At 38.5% G+C, this 18070-nt stretch overlaps 1 protein-coding gene across 32 annotated transcripts in view; it reads left to right on the plus strand.

Annotated features, from left to right (window-relative positions):
* The window catches only part of LOC125611641, a 187070-nt gene that overhangs the window by 29222 nt on the left and 139778 nt on the right, over nucleotides 1-18070 (plus strand). For 17 of the 32 annotated variants that reach the window (XR_007341855.1, XR_007341850.1, XR_007341863.1 and 14 more), the window contains one exon: nucleotides 2592-2705. The exons of 7 other annotated variants lie outside the window; for them this stretch is intronic. Coding sequence is in view for 1 of the 25 variants with exons in the window: in XM_048786925.1 (XP_048642882.1) it covers nucleotides 2592-2705; nucleotides 10808-10966 (273 nt within the window). In the remaining 24 variants the exon portion in view is untranslated. 8 more of the 32 variants (XR_007341859.1, XR_007341856.1, XR_007341875.1 and 5 more) reach the window with 4 other exon arrangements.

Genomic DNA, 18070 nt, shown 5'->3' on the forward strand with positions numbered 1-18070 from the left:
GGTATGGAGCAAGAAACAAATACGAGCAGTGCCATGTGGTCAGCATTGAGGAAGTTTGCAGTTCATTCATCTTGGGGAGGGCTGGGAAGATTGGTGTGTGAGTCAATTCCTAAATGGAGATGACTAGTGTGGAGTCACACGGTGTGAATGGGTGAGTTTACCCAAGGAGAGCTCACTGAGCAAGGTGAGAGAGTGCCACACAGAGGACTTGGGGACACGTCGACATAAAAAAAGCACACAGGAAAAGAACACCCAAGAACAGTAAAAGGTGAGGGGAGGGGGTGGTCATCTGTAATACAAGATGCTACCAAGGGGTCAAGATGGGATGAAAGGTAAAAATGAGACCAGGGTCAGAGGCTAGAAAAGTTGTGGCATTAGGAACTTCATTCCAAAGGCTGAGTGCAGTGGATGTTAATGAATAGAGACAATGAGTGTGCATGACTTTTTTTTTTTTTTAAGCAATTTGAAATAGGAAGTCAATTACAGATGATTACAGATGAAGAAAGGTCTTTATTTTAGCATAAGGTGGTGTGAACAGTAGTAATAGAAGAAGAAAAAATCATAGACCAAAGGAAAAGCATGTTCCCAAGGGTGGTGAGAAGAGGATGAGTCCAAAAATATAAGGGAAGTAAATGTGTGACCTTCTCTTCAGAGGCTTAGAAATGGGCTTGCTGATTTTTGTGAATAGTTAGGTTTGAAGTGGCTCTGCAGAGAGTTGAGGGAGAATCACCTGTGTGTTATCAGCAGGGTCATTGGCAAGAGGAGGTAAGATGGGTTGTTTAGAAGGTTTGAAAAAATGCTTGGGACAGCCATTGTAGGGACAGAGAGTTGACTAGGGGAAGGTAGTGGATTACTTCCCAGCAAGGAGGGCCTGGCTGAGATAGGGCCTGAGCAGTAGAATTCTCTGGTTTTTCTCCCATAGATCTCTCTCTGGCCTGAGGGCTGGAACAGGTGAACTGCAATATGATTACTTACAAATAATTCTTCTTTTAAATACACAGCACTGTATTTTGTTTCTGTGTGTGGTAAACTATACATAATATTTACCATCTTAACCATTTTTAATGATATAGTTCTGTGGCATTAATACATCCCCGTGTTTGTGTGTCCATCACTACCATCCACATCCAGAACTTTCCCACTTTCCCAGCTGCAGCTCTACCTGTTTAGCAGCTCTCCATTGCCTGCACTGTAGCCCCCACATGGCACACTGCACTTTGTGTCTGTTTGGCCACTCTAGGGACTTCTTATGCTATCTTAACAGGAATCATGCAATAATGGTCCTTTGGGGACTGGCTTATTTCACATGGCATAGTGTTTTCAGGTTCATGTGTTTATCATATATCAGAATTTCTCAGGTTTTTTTTTTTAATGCCCAACTGGAGGTCAAATTCAGGGTGCTTTACCACTGAGTTACATCCCCAGCTCTTTATTTTTTATTTTGACACAGGGTTTTGCTAAATTGCTGAGGCTGGCCTTGAATTTGAGATCCTCCTGCCTCAGCCTCCTGAGACTCTGGGATTGTGTCACCACATCTGGCTCTTTTCAATATTCTTAAGATATTTAAACACAGTTTCGTTTTGTTTTCCCCAAGAACACAACTGTTCCACAACCATAAAGAGGAGTTGGGAGAAGGGAATTTGTATGTTTACGTATGTCCCATTTACGGTATATCAAGAGCTACATTGGTTGCAAATACTTTGATGCATTGGACCTTCACAACAGTTCTCTGAGGTGATATTATTATTATCATTTCATAGCTGAGTAAACTGCCTTTCAGAGAGCTCAAGTATAGCTTGTGTGGGCTCTCACAGCTGGGAAATAATGGAGCCAGGATTCGAATCCTGGACTTCCTGACACTAGACACAGCATTCTTTTTATGACCTTTCAGTTTTCCATGTAGTCTTATGTCTAATTATGACTTTAAAGGAGTCAAGTCTCTTTGCTTTCAATTTAATGAAATTGTGCTTCTTAAGATTTTCCTAGTGCTCAGCAAATGTACAAGGCTCTTCATGATATCTGATGATTTTTATTCAGTATTTAACTTTTAAGAACAGAATTAAACATGTGCCCAAAGTGGAAAGTTACGTTTGTTAATTAATTCAGTTCACAGTTATTTGTTTAATGTTGTCTGGTGTATTTTTCCAACTTGGTATTGATCTGGGGATAGTTCATAGAACTAAACTGGTAGATTTATAGGATAGATTTCTGAAGGAAAATGCTTTCTTTAGTAAGAGTCTATTTAAATAATCACAAATAGGAAAGGAGAAACTCTAAAAGTGAAAAATATATGACCATTCATTTTTAAGGTTCTCCTAAAATCCAGATATTACTCAAGTAATGTGACTATTATAATTGAAGCCAAAAGCTACAGTCTGAGATTGGCTTTGCTTAAGCACTGCTCTTGTCTTTCTGTTGTTGTTTTTAATCTACAAATGTTTCTCTGAATTCTTGAGTCCTCTCCTCTATACTGTGCCAGTGAAAAAACATTTTTGTTTGAAGATCTAAGCAATGACTGTGATATATCAAGGTTATTTGAATAGATGATCCTGAGAAGTAATCAAAGTCATTTACAGAACGGTTATTTCCAGAACTCAGGACCTTCGTGGCGGTATGAGGGAGGCCTTTGTTGTGGCGTGAAGACGGAGTTTATCTGCATCTTGGTTCAGTGCATTGCTCTGAAAGCTATAAGAGCTCTAGAGATGGTGAGTTTTGCCTTCATTTTATGACCAGTTGTTAGAGAGACCCAGAGTCTGAAGTCTGTGTTGACTTTAGAAGGGTATTCTCAGAAGCCCTTTCTTGGAATGAGTTTAAAGAAAGAAGAGAACCAGAAGCCAGGTTTAGTCTTGCAGGGGATGCTTTGGAAAAGGACAAGTGATTCTCTGGGATCATCAGAGTGGATCAGATCACATTCTACTGTAGTGATAAAAACAAAGACCAATAAATCAGAGGGATTGTAAACCATCCTGAAATCTCCCTTCAGGCAATAATACCAAACAGGGAGGATAGATAGTGCTTTCTCTCCACTTTCTTTTTCATTTTTCCTTGAAGGTTAATAGGATTAAAAATTTTACAACCCCCACTGTGGTTCATACTCAGGTTTCAGTTTCCAGGTGGGTAGCTGGTACAGACCTCCTCTGCCTTGAGGCTATTCTCTTGTTCATTCTGCGTTAATTTAAAAACAACTAATTAATGTCTGGTTAAAAAAAAATTCTCATCTTGAAAGTCAGATAAAAGAGAGCATTTGCCTGCCTCATGCCAAGGGACTTAAACTGTACTCAAATGTTCATGCGCTGTTGTTTTATTCAAATATAAAGGAATAAAAATGCTCAAGATATAGCAAAGGATATTTTTAAAGTATGCAGTGCATGTGATTGTTGATGAGTCAGGTGAGTGGGTGATTCTGGGCAAAGTGGTAGAAAAAATTGACTTTCAGCAGGAATGAGAATCCATGCTAAACAGAACTGGGTGAGACTGAGATCATGCTCAGGGAAGATTCTGGAAGGGAGAAGCCCGAGTTGCTTAGGGATGGGTCCAGCAGCTGAGGAGAAAGCTTTTGACCTGAAAGATCTGGAGTCCCCAGGGAATAGGATTTCTCTCTGCCTCAGAGAGAGAGAGTGTAGCTTTAGAGGTGGAATGGCTTCACCAGCAGGTGGGCTTGTAGGAGTTGGTGGCCAGAAGCGGGGAGGTCAAGGAGGCTCGAGAGAGTCCTTTTAATAATTCAAACCTACAGTGATCATTGAGTGATAAAGATAGTGATAGTTCAAATGGACAGGATTTGTGTTGTGGTCAACCCTGACTAAATTCTCAGCCTGTTTTTTTACTGCAAGGGATTCTTAGTAGCAGACTAGAGAAAGCAGAATGTGATGTCTTCTTTGGAGAACATTCCTGTGAATTTAATTAAGACTGGGTGACAAAACCCAAGTGTGAAATCATCTCTAGGGGACTGGGCAGAAAGGTGGTCTGTTTTTACACAGCCTTCTGTCCCTAGTGCACAGCTGGGGTTGGCCCACTTGACTTCAGTGGGTCCTGGAGTTGATATAGTTCACAGAGTATAGCATGTGCAGGTTGATACTGTTAGTGCTTGTTCTATAGTGGAGTTGAATCTTAAAAGCTGGGAGAAATTTGAGATATAGGGATTGCATGACTCTGTTTATGTTACTGGTTTTCATCTTAATAGTCTATACCATTATTGAGTTTTATGAAACATAGTCTTTTCTAGTTTAAATTGGAGCAGGAATAATAATAATAATAATAATAATAATAATAATAATGATTATTATTATTCCTGCTCCAATTCAAATAATAATAGTGAATATTATTATACTGGGGATTGAACTCAGAGGTGCTCTACCACTGAATGTTGCCCTGTGGACCCACTGAGCTTCATCCCCAACCTTATTGTATTTGGAGATAGGGTCTTGCTAAGCTGTCCATACTGGCCTCAAACTTGGGATACTCCTGCCTCAGTCTCCTAAGTAGCTGGGATTATCCATGTGTACCAATGTACCCATCAAGGAATTATTTTTTAAAAGGAGATTTCTCTTCATTTAACTTTCTAACACAGAATATGCTTTGTCAACATAATTGCTGACATGTACTAAATGCAAGCATATTACATGCTTGGGGAGGAACAAAGAGGAAATGGTTACAGACCTTATTTTTAAATTGTCTGATCTAATAGGAGAAAATGGACTATCATTTGATAGCTGAGAATCAGGTTCTACAGTCAGACCCGACCCAGATTCAGTTCTTGGAGTTGATGTGTGCTAGATGTATAACCTCAAAAAAGGTTTTCATTTTCTTTCAACCTGGCAAAGTTTCACCTCTAGCTCATCTAAGTATCAGAATTGATACAGTTTTATTAATGTCAGAGGGGTGCTGGAGGCCTAAAGGTACACTCCAGTACCCGACTCCTCTGTAAACAGTGACCACATACGTAGATAAACAGAATGCTGCCCTATGGACTCAGGGGACAAGGTTTGGGGAGTCATCTCTGGAAGCAGTCACTCAAATTATATGACGCTAGACTACATTGCCAGAGGCAAATGTCTAAAACAACAGGACACAGAAGTTTATCTTGTTACCTGCAAAATGGACTAGAAATTACATTTCTTGTTTTCTTTGATTTAATTTGTATAACTTTGTGGTAACTCAGATGTTAGGGAGTTAAATCAGACTCATACTGATAAGAGGAAAACATACCGGGTATTGAACTCGGGCACTTGCCACTAAGCCACATCCCCAGCCCTATTTTGTATTTTATTTAAAGATTGGGTCTCACTGAGTTGCTTAGTGCCTAGCTGCTGCTGAGGTTGGCTTTGAACTTGTGATCCTTCTGCCTAAGACTACTGAGCTGTGGGATTACAGGCATGCACCACTGTGCCCAGCTCATCAGTTCTTATAATAAAACACAATTTTTGAGCCTGTTACATGCACCTGTCCTACCCCAGGTTCCCATCCTAAGTCTGGAGTATCATGATGACTAAGGAGCCATCTTGGTAGTTGGCTCTCAGGTTCAGGAGTTTGGCAACTAAGTGGTTGTAAACATTTGAAAATTTTCAGGCAAAATGAATAAAACTACTACATGATAAATTTGATAATAAAGAAGTGGTAGAGTTGCGTTTCCTTAGCTCACTATTTTGCTCAGTCATTGTGGCCTCAACTTACTTAAATATCTCTAAATATTTAAATAGATCACCAGCTGCCTTGTGATGTACTTTATTCTTGAAAAAAAAAAGTTACGTAATGTGTGAAATGAAAAAGTTTATATAATCCCGTATAACTAACAGAATAGCATCAATGTATTGAAGCTGCTAGACAAGGACGACTTCAGTTATTTAGTGAAATATCATAGATTGCTAAATGTGTCTTGGTTCATTAGGAGATAATTCTTGAGAGTCACATTGGTGCTTCCTACCAAGAAGTGAGGGGTCCTAGACCTGGCTCATCAGGAGGTTCAGAAAGAACATGGAGCTGAGGAATATGAGGACAAGCTGGAACCTGCCATTGTCCATATCTAGCCACAAAGAGAGTGATGACCTTCGAGAGAAGTGTCTGCTGCTGCAGTTCCTCCTTACACTCTCAAGGAAATTTCTCTTGTGGTCAACTCTAACCAGTGCCACAGATGAAAGGGATTCTGCGAAGTGTAGTTACCCCCAATCAAACTGATATTTAGATGCCACACTTGGACCTAAATACATTTATGTGCTCATTTGTTGAAATGGAAACAAGAGACATACAAATCTGCTTAGAAAATATCAGGAACATTACATAAGATAATAAATTCATTTAAAAATATTTAACTTGATTAATTGGTTTTCTTTTTCACTAAGTCATATCTATTTTTAAAGCCATGAATAAACTTAAAAAACAGGAATAATTTAATCTTACCCCCTTCTCTTGAAATAATTCTTTTAAGTTGACAAATCAGTTTGAATGTCATTGTGTTAAAATTTTTGTTTTTTGGAAAAAATTATCCAGTACAGTGCCATCTAGTGCCAAATTACTTAGTTGCTGGTTATTGAAGATAGTTCACTATAGCATTGCATTCTTGATAAATCAGGAACTTCACTTTTAATCATGTCTAATTCATTAGACATATTTTAAAGAACTATTTCTAAATAAAGCAAATATTTGTAAATAATTAGAAAAGTAACTTAGAAGAAAGAATTAGGACTTCTTCATCCTCAGATTTTATTACACACACAGACACACACACACACGCGTAATGAGTCAACACTGTTCGTGTGCTCAACATCATTTGTACCTAGGAGTAAAATCAGTTGTTTTTTTTTTTTTGCTTAATGAAACAATGGGGTTATTTTTGAAATGTGTACATGAATGCACATGGGTTTTACTATCAGGTAGGCATGAGCTTATCTTTTGGGCCTTATTTTTCTTATGATCTGACAGGTAATTACTGTCTGCCAGGTGGTACTGACCCATTAAATATCCGTAAGCTTTGACCTCTCATGAATCCGTCTTAAGCAAACTGCCCTATGTGCCTAGCTAGCCCTTCTCTCTCGTCACTGTTGTAATTAAATTTTGAATGGTATTCAGCATTTACATTATTATTTTTAGACATTTTCACAGCTGAGTCATGTAATCTATAGATACTTTTTCTTTTCAGCACAACTTTTTGTTTTCCCTGGTATTAATGTCTTTTTTATTGCTTGCCTAGATTTCAGGTACTTACCACTTATTCATTCCTAAACTCTTTCCAGACTTAGCCATTTGTATCTAAAATGTTATGATTCCATGAAATGGACTCTGGGATACTTTGTGCTGACTCCGTCCTTAGTGGATGACATTGCCAACCAGCACTCAGCCTAGTCTCTGTTTGGGTTGATGGGAGCATCTCTGTTGCCCCATTTCTGTGTGACTAAGCCTGCTTGTCAACAAGAGTTCAGTCAAGTAGGAGTCTTCTGCAAGGTATCAGCACTAGCTACCTACTTTGTATAGTGGCTAGTCACACTGTTGATGTGCTAAACATCATTTGTACCTAGGAGTAAAATCAGTTTTTTTGTTTAATAAAACAATGGGGTAAGCAAAGTTGTGAGGCGTGCCATGAAGACTAGGTGGCGCACAGGATACTATCAGACATCAATGAAAATCTTGTTTGAAACAAACTAAAATAAAGCAGAAAAGAGTCATTGAAACTAGCTTTGCATGGATTGTTACAGGAAGTGATAATGTTGGAGATGGGAATGTTAATAGCTTAGCTTTGTAGATACTCTGTTTGCCTCACTCAGACTTGGTATCATTGTGAGTAGTGTCTGAGATGTTGCTTTGGGGGGTGTCATTATCACATGTGTAAGGAAAGTAGAGAACTGAGGAAGTCTACACTCTTAGTCAATAGAAGAATTCACTCCTAAACTGTCTCAGGTGTTAAATACACAAAAACTGTCATTCTGGATGGCCAGCTCTAGGAGGCCACAGAGACCACAATTCTGGTGGACTTGAGTTTTTGTCCTGCATCTTTTCCGTGGGACTTGGAAAAGAAACCCAGGAAAGATATTGCAGTTGAAGTTTTGTGCAAGTTTTCTTGAGATTAATAAGTTAAAGATGTACTGTTTTTCTCTTTTTTTAATTTTAATTTTTTTAAAAAAAATAACCTTTGTTTTATTTACCCATTTATATGTGGTGCTGAGGATTGAACCCAGGGCCTCACACATGCCAGGCGAGCACTCCACCACTGAGCCACAACCTCAACCCCCTTGTTTATCTTAATGCAGTGACAAATGAGTTTAAAATACACCAGAGTACTTCTTCAGATGCATGTGACATTCTTCATAAGTAACAATAGGCAAAATACTTAGGCAGCAAACCATTCATTGCCTTTTAGAATTGTACTTCCTTTTGGTTTTCAGTGAGCATGCCTGGATGCTTCCATAGCCTTATGATCAACTACACTCTGTCTCATGTTGCTCCAGTCCATTCTATTTTCAATTAAAATTAGGAGTTTTCATCAGAACAGTTTGGGTTTTAGGTGTCTTCTGCTAAGAAATTATAGTATATTTTAAGTCAAATAGTATTCAGATGGCAGCCTGCATTGCTCCTGCACACAGTCGGCTACTTGGCATGGGATAGATGCCGATGATGATTTAACTCCTTATCTGTGAGCTGTGAGCACCTTGCTGGATGGTGGGTGTCAGGATGGTCTCTGTTTGTGCACATGCATCTCCTCAGCATTCGCCACAGAGTCTCTTACAGGTAAACTGACCTGAGTTTTTACTTTTGTGCTTTTAAATACAAATTAACTTCTCTGTCACATCATAATTCTCTTTTCAGAACTGCCTGTGGGTTACCCACCTCTGTTGCTCTGTGATTTCCTAGTCCTGTGTTATTTAGTTCCCAGTATATTAACTTCAGTTATTTGTAATTTTTTTCTATTACACTTCTGAATATGTGTATGCTGTTGCTTAAGGTCAGTGATCTCTTATTTTTTATGTATCTTGTTAGAATCAAATGCAGTATCATAAGCAAGGGAAATACCGCTTTCCTGGCTTTTTTTTTTTTTTTTCTCTCTGCAGCTCTCCACTGCCCTCTTTTAACAGTTTGTTCAAAAATCTACTCTACTCTGCATGTCCACATGCTCTGCATACTTGCATGCTTTGGAGAAGGTGGGCTCAGGCCCCAGTCTTCAGCTATCAGGAAGATTTCATCCTTGGTTGATTGCTTTGAGCATGAGCACGTGACCCAGTTCTGTCCCATGAGGCACATGGAAAAGTCTGTGGGAGCTTTGGAAAAGGTTTTTCTTTCTGACAAGATAGTTCCGTGGGAAGTTCTTCCCACTGTGGGCTGAGCACCAGCCATCTTGCAGCCGTGAAGGGAGCTAGGCAGATGCCAGTTCCCACACTAAGGGTGGAAGAACAGAAGGACAGCTGGGACTTGTGCCTATGCTGGCAGTGTTGAGCCACTCTTCCTTGGGGTTTCTTGTTATGTGAAGATAGTACATCTTGCTTGACTGGAGATTTTGTCTTATTTGCAGACAGAGGCATCTGGCTAACTCTTATCCTTCAGGCCTGTTTAGATTTCCCTGATGGCCCAGCCCTCTTACCACGCTGTTGTAAAAGTTTATTTATTTGTCAGAACCACAGTTGACTATGAGCTCTATGGGAACAGGGACTTCCTCTTGTTCACCATTCTGTCTTTAGGAACCAACATAATACCTGGTGACTGATAATTTTAAACTATGTTTACTGATGTTATTGATAGTAGACAGTTTCTGGAGCTGGGATAGATGACGATGATGATTTAACCCTTTATCTGTTATATGGTTTTTCTCCTATTCCTTAGTTGCTTTTTCACTCTGTTGATTAATTGTAATCTAAAACATTTATTGGCATTTTACTTTATTATTTCTACTTTTGGCATTTTATATAAAAAAATCATTCATTATCCCAAGGAAACTTTTCTGTGAAAATTTTCAAAGTTTGTTTCCATATTTAAGTCTCTAATGAGCCTGGAAATTATTTCTCTGTGGTATGAAACAAGGATGCAGTTTTCTTTCCTTATGGATGGCCTGTGTCTCAGGAATCCCAGGTCACTCCTTCCCCACTGATAGGCATTTCTTCTGCTGTCACATATCAGATTTCTGATCACTTATGGGTCTTCTTCTGGGTGCTGTATTGTTTTCCATTTTCTTTTCTATTTTATTTGCCATGGTTTAATATGTATCTCAGATACCTGAAGGGCAAATTGCCTGACTTTTCAAATTTTTTAAGGATATCCTTGGCCCTTCTTATGAGTTTTAGGATCAATTGACTATGATCCATGAAAATCCCTGTAGAGATTTTTGATTAGTATCATACTGAATTACAGTACAAGTTAGGGATATTTACTGTCTTTCATCCATAAACTTAGTGTATTTCTTGACTTGAAATTAGGCTTATAGTTTCATTTGACACTTTGAAGTGGTAGTTTTTCTATTAAAATAACAAACTGACTTTTGGCTTGACGATTACTAATTTTCATATATTGAGCTTATATTCAGTAACATTGATGAACTTATTTTTTATTCTAATAGTTTTCCTACATAATTCTATAATAAACAGTTAACACTTAAAGGTAAAGACAGTTTTATTTGCATTTTTATATTTCAGTTCTTCTTATTATATTGACTGAAACTTTTATTTCATTATTGAATTAAGTGATAATTGTGGTCATCTTCATTGAATTTCCTAGCTTTTAAAAGAAATACTCCTTTATTTAACAATTAAATGTGATTTTGTTAGTTTTTTTTATGAAGCTAACCAAGTTATTTCTTATTTCTGATATTTTGGGTTTTTCTTTTGATACGAAGGTGGCCAAAGAAGAGAAAAACCATTTATCATTCTGTAAGGACAACTTGGGTGAACTTACTACTCATTCCCTCTGGCTGGATAAAAAGGGAAAGTCAGCCATGTTGCTAGTCAACATTGTTGTGGTAAACTGTGACCTTTATTGGGTAAATGTATCTTGAAGTGGGAAGAACTGTACCTGAGTTAGAAGCTGAGCCTCCCTGGGTGTACTCCCTTTTTAGAAGTGGGTGGTATGTCTTTTGTAGGAACTCTGGAAGCTCTGCTGAGACCATTAGATGGTGTTGGTTTCTCTTTGGAATGTGAGGCTTTTAAGCTGGCACAGCTGTGTACCTGAGTGGCCGTCTGGATGCCAGAGAAATAGTTCCTGGATGGCCTGTTGATTTGGTAAGGTCTCCTCCAATGAGGAGAAAAATACCAGAAACTGACCTGCTTTCACTCTGTTTTCTTCTGTGCTTTCTGAATAGGTGGCATAGGTAAGTGTGGCCTTTGGTAATTGGGTATCTCAGAATGTATCTACAGTTTGAAGTCCCACATGTATCTACAGTTTGAAGTCCCACATGACCAACAGTGCCTGCAAACAAAATACAGAAGAAAATGTTTGTGTGGGCTGCTCTGAGGTTAAAACTCAATCTCTAATTTTGCCCATTAGAAGAATATTCATTTTCATCAGCCGTACATAAATAATATCAACTGTGAATATTAAAAGTTTGAACATAAACATGCTATATTTTTAAAAAAATTGTCATATTCTATTATACATTTTCCAGCATCAAAATAGTTTTTGCTATTGAACTTAAAATTTTAGGCTCTACTGTCTAATGGGTAGATATTTACTATTCTAATATGACTATGAAAATTAAATAAAATGAAAAATCGTGGGCTGGAAATATAGCTTAGTGTGGTAGTGTGTGAGGACCTGCATTCTGTCTCCAGTATAAATAAATAAATTTAGTTTCTTAGTCACATTATCCCTGTATGGTTCCTGGTTATTATATTTGATGATGTTGATACAACTTTTTCACCAATATAGAAAGTTCCAGTGGACGGACTCTAGACGTTTTATTTATCTAAGTTATTAGGGTTTTCTATTTTTATGGTATATGCTCTTTACTGTAAGAAACTTCTGTATGGACAGTCAGTATATCTTTCAGGGACAATATTGAAGACCCCAGATTGTTGCTTATAGAGTGATCTGTTAGAAAAATACTTCTCATATTTGAGTACCAGGACAAGTTATATTTCTCCCCTATGCTTATCTCCCCATCATGTACAGAGTTGGTTTCCCCTTTTTGCTTTGTCTACCAGAGAATGTAGTGTCAAATTTACGACTCAGTGTAAGTAGCCCTCTGTACTATAAATTTATATACTTTAATTTTTTTGTTTAGATTTTTAAGGCTCTGATTTTAACTTCCTACAATGTTTATTTTCTTATCTGAAGTTTTGTTGTGATTTTATTCTAATTCTTGAGGAGTTGGGGTGTACGTATAGTATAATGAATAAATACCTTCAAGATTTTGATTGACACTCATCTCTTTAGTCCCTAAGAATATCATAGTGTGAAGGACTAGTCATTCCTTGGCTGCTGCTGCTCCTGACAGCAGCCACCCAGGTAATCCATACTGGGTTGCTGTAGAATGTCTAATAATGCACACCGGTAATAAAGCCAGTTTAGGTTTTTCTAAAATGTTTTAAATTTTCAGAATAGTGTTTGAAGAACCTCTTACTGATGCAGTTTGTAAAACCTTTCAGGATTTTCAGTGTTGCTGGGGAAAGTCAACCAATGAGCATGTTTGAGTATTTTATCCCAACTAACAAATAGGGTTTGAATAAAGATAGTAGAGTGCTGTTTTGTCTCTTTATGGAAGAAGAGTTCTTTTGGGTAACAAAGAATGTGATTCTGAGTGTGTGTGTGTGTGTGTGTGTGTGTGTATATATATTTTCTTTGTGAGGAAACACCACAGTGCTTTTTTCTTTCTTCCATTTATTTTGGAACTTCTAAATGGGTCAACATTGTATATATTTTTTTTATATTTTAAATTTTGCAGTTTTTCATGCTTGTGAAAACAAAGTAATTTGCGCATTTCAAGCAAGAAGGTGAATAACATTATTAAAAAAAATACAATCACCCTTGACCAAAAAAGTCAAAGGACTAAGTGTTCTATGTGGATGTTGAAAAGATTTGGACAGTATATCGGATTCTATACTTTTTTGTTGCTGAAGCAAAGGAAAGAAAGAAACACAGAATTCTATAGTTTTCCTGTTCTGACAACCAGAAGCATGTAAACATCTGCAGAAACCAAACATTTCCTGGAACTAAACTTGAGCAGAAATTTATCACGTGGATCTTTTTGTTTAACAAACCTAGTGAAAAATATCTTCAACCACACTTGCGTAAAGGCTCTAGGAGTGCAGCTCACGTGGATTAGGTTCTCTGAAGGCACAGTCAGGAGGTGCACGTTCCAGGCACGCAGCAGGCGAGTGGAAAGGAGTTCAGGGGGCTGTGAGTCCACAGCTGTGCTGTTTGGTGCTTAGAAAAAGTTTAGAAAGGAGTTTAGAAAAAGTTGCCCTTGTTACTTGGACTGTTAGGTTTTATTTTCTGCAAAATATTAGATGTTTTCAATATGGTTTTTGAAGGGGGGCCAGTTTTATTCTGTTCCCCTTCAGGTCCTCTAACAAATGACTACAGTAGAGATATTTCATTTTGATGATAAATATGAAGCTTTTAAACTTGGAAGGAAGCAAACAACATTCTTCATGGAACTTTTGAGAACTGGGCTAATATTTTTGCCCACACAGAAGTCTACTTCACGTTCAGAGTGAAGGGCAACAATAGAAGCTTTATTTTTTTCAGGGCTTGTGTTCATTAATACAGATTTTTATAATGGGAGTAACTTGTCTTTCTAACAAATGTGACATGGAAAAAACAGCTTGTGCCTGAGATATTGAGGGACAAATATAGCCAACTATCTGTCTTTCCCAAGAAAATCTAAACTGAAAAACTCCAATATGGTCATAGTAGTGCAGTTTCTGCTAAGAATGCTGTATTCCTTTGGCCTACTAGGGTGAGTTAACAAGAAAATTACAACTTCACTTGCCCTGGAGGTTTAAGATTGATCTTTACATGTATACCAGATACAGCAGTTCTAGTAAGGTATTAATTATCATCTGCTCATAATGGTAAAAACTGACCAATAATTTCTGATTTTTAGGCCAAATCACAGCTATCCAGCAATATAAGATGTGCTCCGGGGGTTTAGGGAGCTGACTTGGGTAATTTTGAAGTGTGATGATATATACCTATTATCATAAAGGGTTTCTTATGAAGATTAAATATGATAATGTGGATTAAGTATCTGGGATTTTAAAAGTTTAGTTCTTCATCATTTCTTATGTTATTGATAACATATTGTTCTTCTAGAATTTTTATACTAGGTCCTATAGATAATATTTTTATGTGTTCTGGGATCATAAATATTTCCTATCTTAATTTCCTTAGTGTTAATTTTTATCTACTCTTATTCATTAAACTATGGGTTGATGATAATTCAGAAAAGAATGCAAATGATTTTCAATCCTTTGTGAAATGAATCAAGGTTCAATAGTGTTCAAGAGTAAAATGTTTGGGCCAAAATCCAACTTGCTCCGGTTTTACCTGTGAAATTTAGTTGAGCACACAGAGATTGATAAAAAGATTGATAAAATGTTTTCATTGGACACTATAGATTAAGAATAAGTGGAGGCTTAGAGTCTGGGGGTTAAAGGTAGAATGCAGACTGTCTCTCTGTGAGTGTCATGTAGCTCTTGGCAGATGGTCTTGGTTGTGAAGAGGAAGTTGAAAACACTAGGCTGTGGAGCAGTTGTACCTCCAGGAGAGTTCAGACAATTAGAGCTGCACTCCAAGGGCCATAGAAGAGCCTTGCAGAAAGAATATAGCCACAGCTAGACTCTCGGTCACTTTTCTTCCTACAGCCTTGTTTAAGTATCTGCATAGCTACAAAGTCTCTGTACAGACAGTGTAGCAAATAATAAGAGCAGTGTGAGCTCTGGTGTAGCTCTAAGACCATACTTACAGGCAGCATATTTTTTAGGTATTTTTTTGTTGGTGGTGCATTATGATTATACATAACAGTGGGACTCATCGTTACATATTCATACATGTATACAATATTAACAATATAATTTGGTCAATATCATTTCTAGCTAGTATTTTCCCCTCCTCCCTCCCTCTGGTCCTTTCCCTATACTCTCCTGATTTCCCTTTGATTTTCATGAGACACCCCCGCCCCCCCCCCACGCTTCTTTTCATTTTTCCTCTTTAGCTTTCACATATGAGAGAAAACATATGACCCCTGACTTTCTGAGTTTGGCTTATTTCACTTAACATAATGTCAAGTTCCATCTATTTTCCTGTAAATTACATAATTTAATTCTTGTGGCTGAATAAAACTCCACCGTGTGGATAATACCACATTTTCGTTATCCATTCACTGACACACATCTAGGAGGTTCAAAAGTTTGTTTATTGTGAATTGTGCTGCCATAAAATATAGGTATGCATGTAGCACTATATTAAGCTGGCTTTAATTCTTTAGGATAAATACCAAGTAGTGGTATATCTGGGTCATAGGGTGGTTCCATTCCTAGTCTTTTGAGGAACCTCCAGACTGATTTCCATATTGGAAATCAACAGTGTAGAAGTGTTCCTTTTTCTCCAGTGTTTCTAGCATTTATGATTGTTTGTATTCTTTTTTTTTAAAGAGAGAGAATTTTTAAAAAATATTTATTTATTTTTTAGTTTTTGGCAGACACACATCTTTATTTGTATGTGGTGCTGAGGATCGAACCCAGGCCGCACACATGCCAGGCGAGTGCGCTACTGCTTGAGCCACATCCCCAGCCCTGATTGTTTGTATTCTTGATGGCTGGTATTCTGAATGAAGTGAGATGAACTTTCAGTGTAGTTTTGATATATGTTTCCCTGATTGCTAAAGATGTTGAACTTTTTTTTTTATAGATTTCTTGGCCATTCGTATTTCTTCTTCTTTTTTTTTTTTTTTAATTTTTTTTATATTTATTTTTTAGCTTTTGGCTGACACAACATCTTTGTTTGTATGTGGTGCTGAGGATCGAACCCGGGCCGCACGCATGCCAGAGGAGCGTGCTACCGCTTGAGCCACATCCCCAGCCCCGTATTTCTTCTTTCAAGAAGTATTGTTCAGCTCACTTTTCCATTTATTAATAGGGTTGTGGTTTTTTTGGTGTTAAGCTTTTTTGACTTCTCTTTATATTTTGGATATTGATCCTCTGTCAGAACCACAGGTAAAATATTACTAAGTAGACATACACCTCCCTCCAAGAAGGAAGCAGTTAGGCAATTGTGGGGTAAGTTGAGAATGTTAAGTGTTGATCATTGAGACCTGAAGGTCATATTTTAAAGTTTTCTACTTAATTCCTCAAGTTAGTAGCATTCTTGTAATATAGGGGAAACTAAAATTCGAGAAGCAGATATAATCAACAGTGACAAGACTGTGTGCAATTATTGCACAAAATTTGTAACTGACGTGGTCTGTGCTCTCCAGGAACTTGCTCGAACAGTAGGTCTGGAGACAAGAGTTGAACTGCCCACCCGTGGTAGGATTAACATATCATTTCCAGCCCTTTGTTATTGAATATGAATCAGGGACCTGTTATGTGCTAGGCATGTTCTTGTCACCAGGGGGATACAGGATTGCATGATGCAAAAAAAATTTTCCCCTTGAGGAGCTTAAATTCTCCATAGAGAAGAGAAAAGTGAGGTGGGTAAGAGAGAGACCTGGTGGAGGGAACGAAAGAGTGAGTGAATCTAGGGAATGTAAAGCATGATGCTGGTAAAGAGAAGCATGTAAGAGCGTGGCCAGAAAAGGCTTCCCAGGGAGGTGGGCACTGGAGCTTGGCACCTGAAGTGGGTGAGAGTGGGCCATGCAGGTGTCTGTGGAGAAGCATGTTCTAGAGAGAGCAGCATGAGCACAAGTGTGTCCATATCCTCCAGGAGCTGCTAGAAGGTGGTGGGACAGGAGTGGGATGAGCAAGGGAGAAGGCAGCATGGGGCCAGTCATGTACCTCATGTGCTGTTGGCACGACTGTTACTGTAAATGAGAAGGAGTGCAATTGGAGAGTTTCAAGCAAAGGAGTGGCATTATCTGACTTTGTCTCTCCAAGACCAGACTGGCTTTTCACTTTGAAAACAGTGTACAGTAAGGTAAGGGAAGAACCAGCTGGAAGGCTCTTTCAGTATTCCAGATGGAGATATGAGGGAAGTGCGAATGGCAGAGTGGGTGGAAGTGGGGAGGAAGAGCTGGGATTTAGGTGTATTTTAAGAGAGGGAGCCAAAGAAAAGTTCAGGATGACTTGAGGATTGAACTGTCATTTACTGAGATGGGGAAGCCTGTCATAGTGTGTCAGCCCAAGGGGTTCATCTGCAGTCTGGCACTGTGTGATGACTAGTGTGGAATGTCTATTAGACACCTAGGGAGATGCCAAGTAGGTGGCTGAATGCGTGCATCTTGAATTTGGGAAGAAGGTCTAGGCTCTCGTGGATGGTACTTAAAGTGATAAGACTTGTTGAAGTGACCAGGAAGGGGAAATGTGAGAACTGGGAGCTCTGGGTCATAGCATGCAAAAGTTGGGAAAATGAGAATTCTGGCTAGGGAACAGACGGTGAAGTAGAAGGGAATCAGGAGAACAAGGTGGCCTGGAAACCAGGCAGAGAAAGAGTTCAGAGAGGAGAGTGGTCAGCTGTCGGTACCACTGAAAGGTCTAGTAAGAACTGGAAATTGACCATTAGGTTTAGTGAAATGATCTGAGCTGCTTTTTGCCCAAGTGGCTGCGAACGAACTCATTGGACATTTCTTCTGGGTAACAGTGGTATCTGCCTCATAATGGTTGTGACGAACAGTTTAAATTGATGAAATTAATTCATTTACAGTGCTTGTCTTCCTGTCTGGCTGTTGGGTATTTCAAGGTGAAAGTCATGGGCCGTTTTAACAAGAGTACCTGCAGGCGGGCAGTGGGGACAGAGGCCTGACTGAAATGAGCTCATGTGAAAATGGGAAGAGGTACTCAACTCTTGAGCTTCCTATAAAATGGGAAAGTGAGCTTTTGGAGGCCAGGGGTGGAATATTATGGTTTGGATGTGAGGCATCCCCCAAAAGCTCATGTATGAGACAATGCAAGAAGGTTCAGAGGAGAAGTGATTGGGTTGTGAGTCTTAACCCAATCATTGAATG

This window comes from Marmota marmota, unplaced genomic scaffold, assembly GCF_001458135.2.
Source record: "Marmota marmota marmota unplaced genomic scaffold, marMar, whole genome shotgun sequence".
Classification (NCBI taxonomy): Eukaryota; Metazoa; Chordata; class Mammalia; order Rodentia; family Sciuridae; genus Marmota; species Marmota marmota.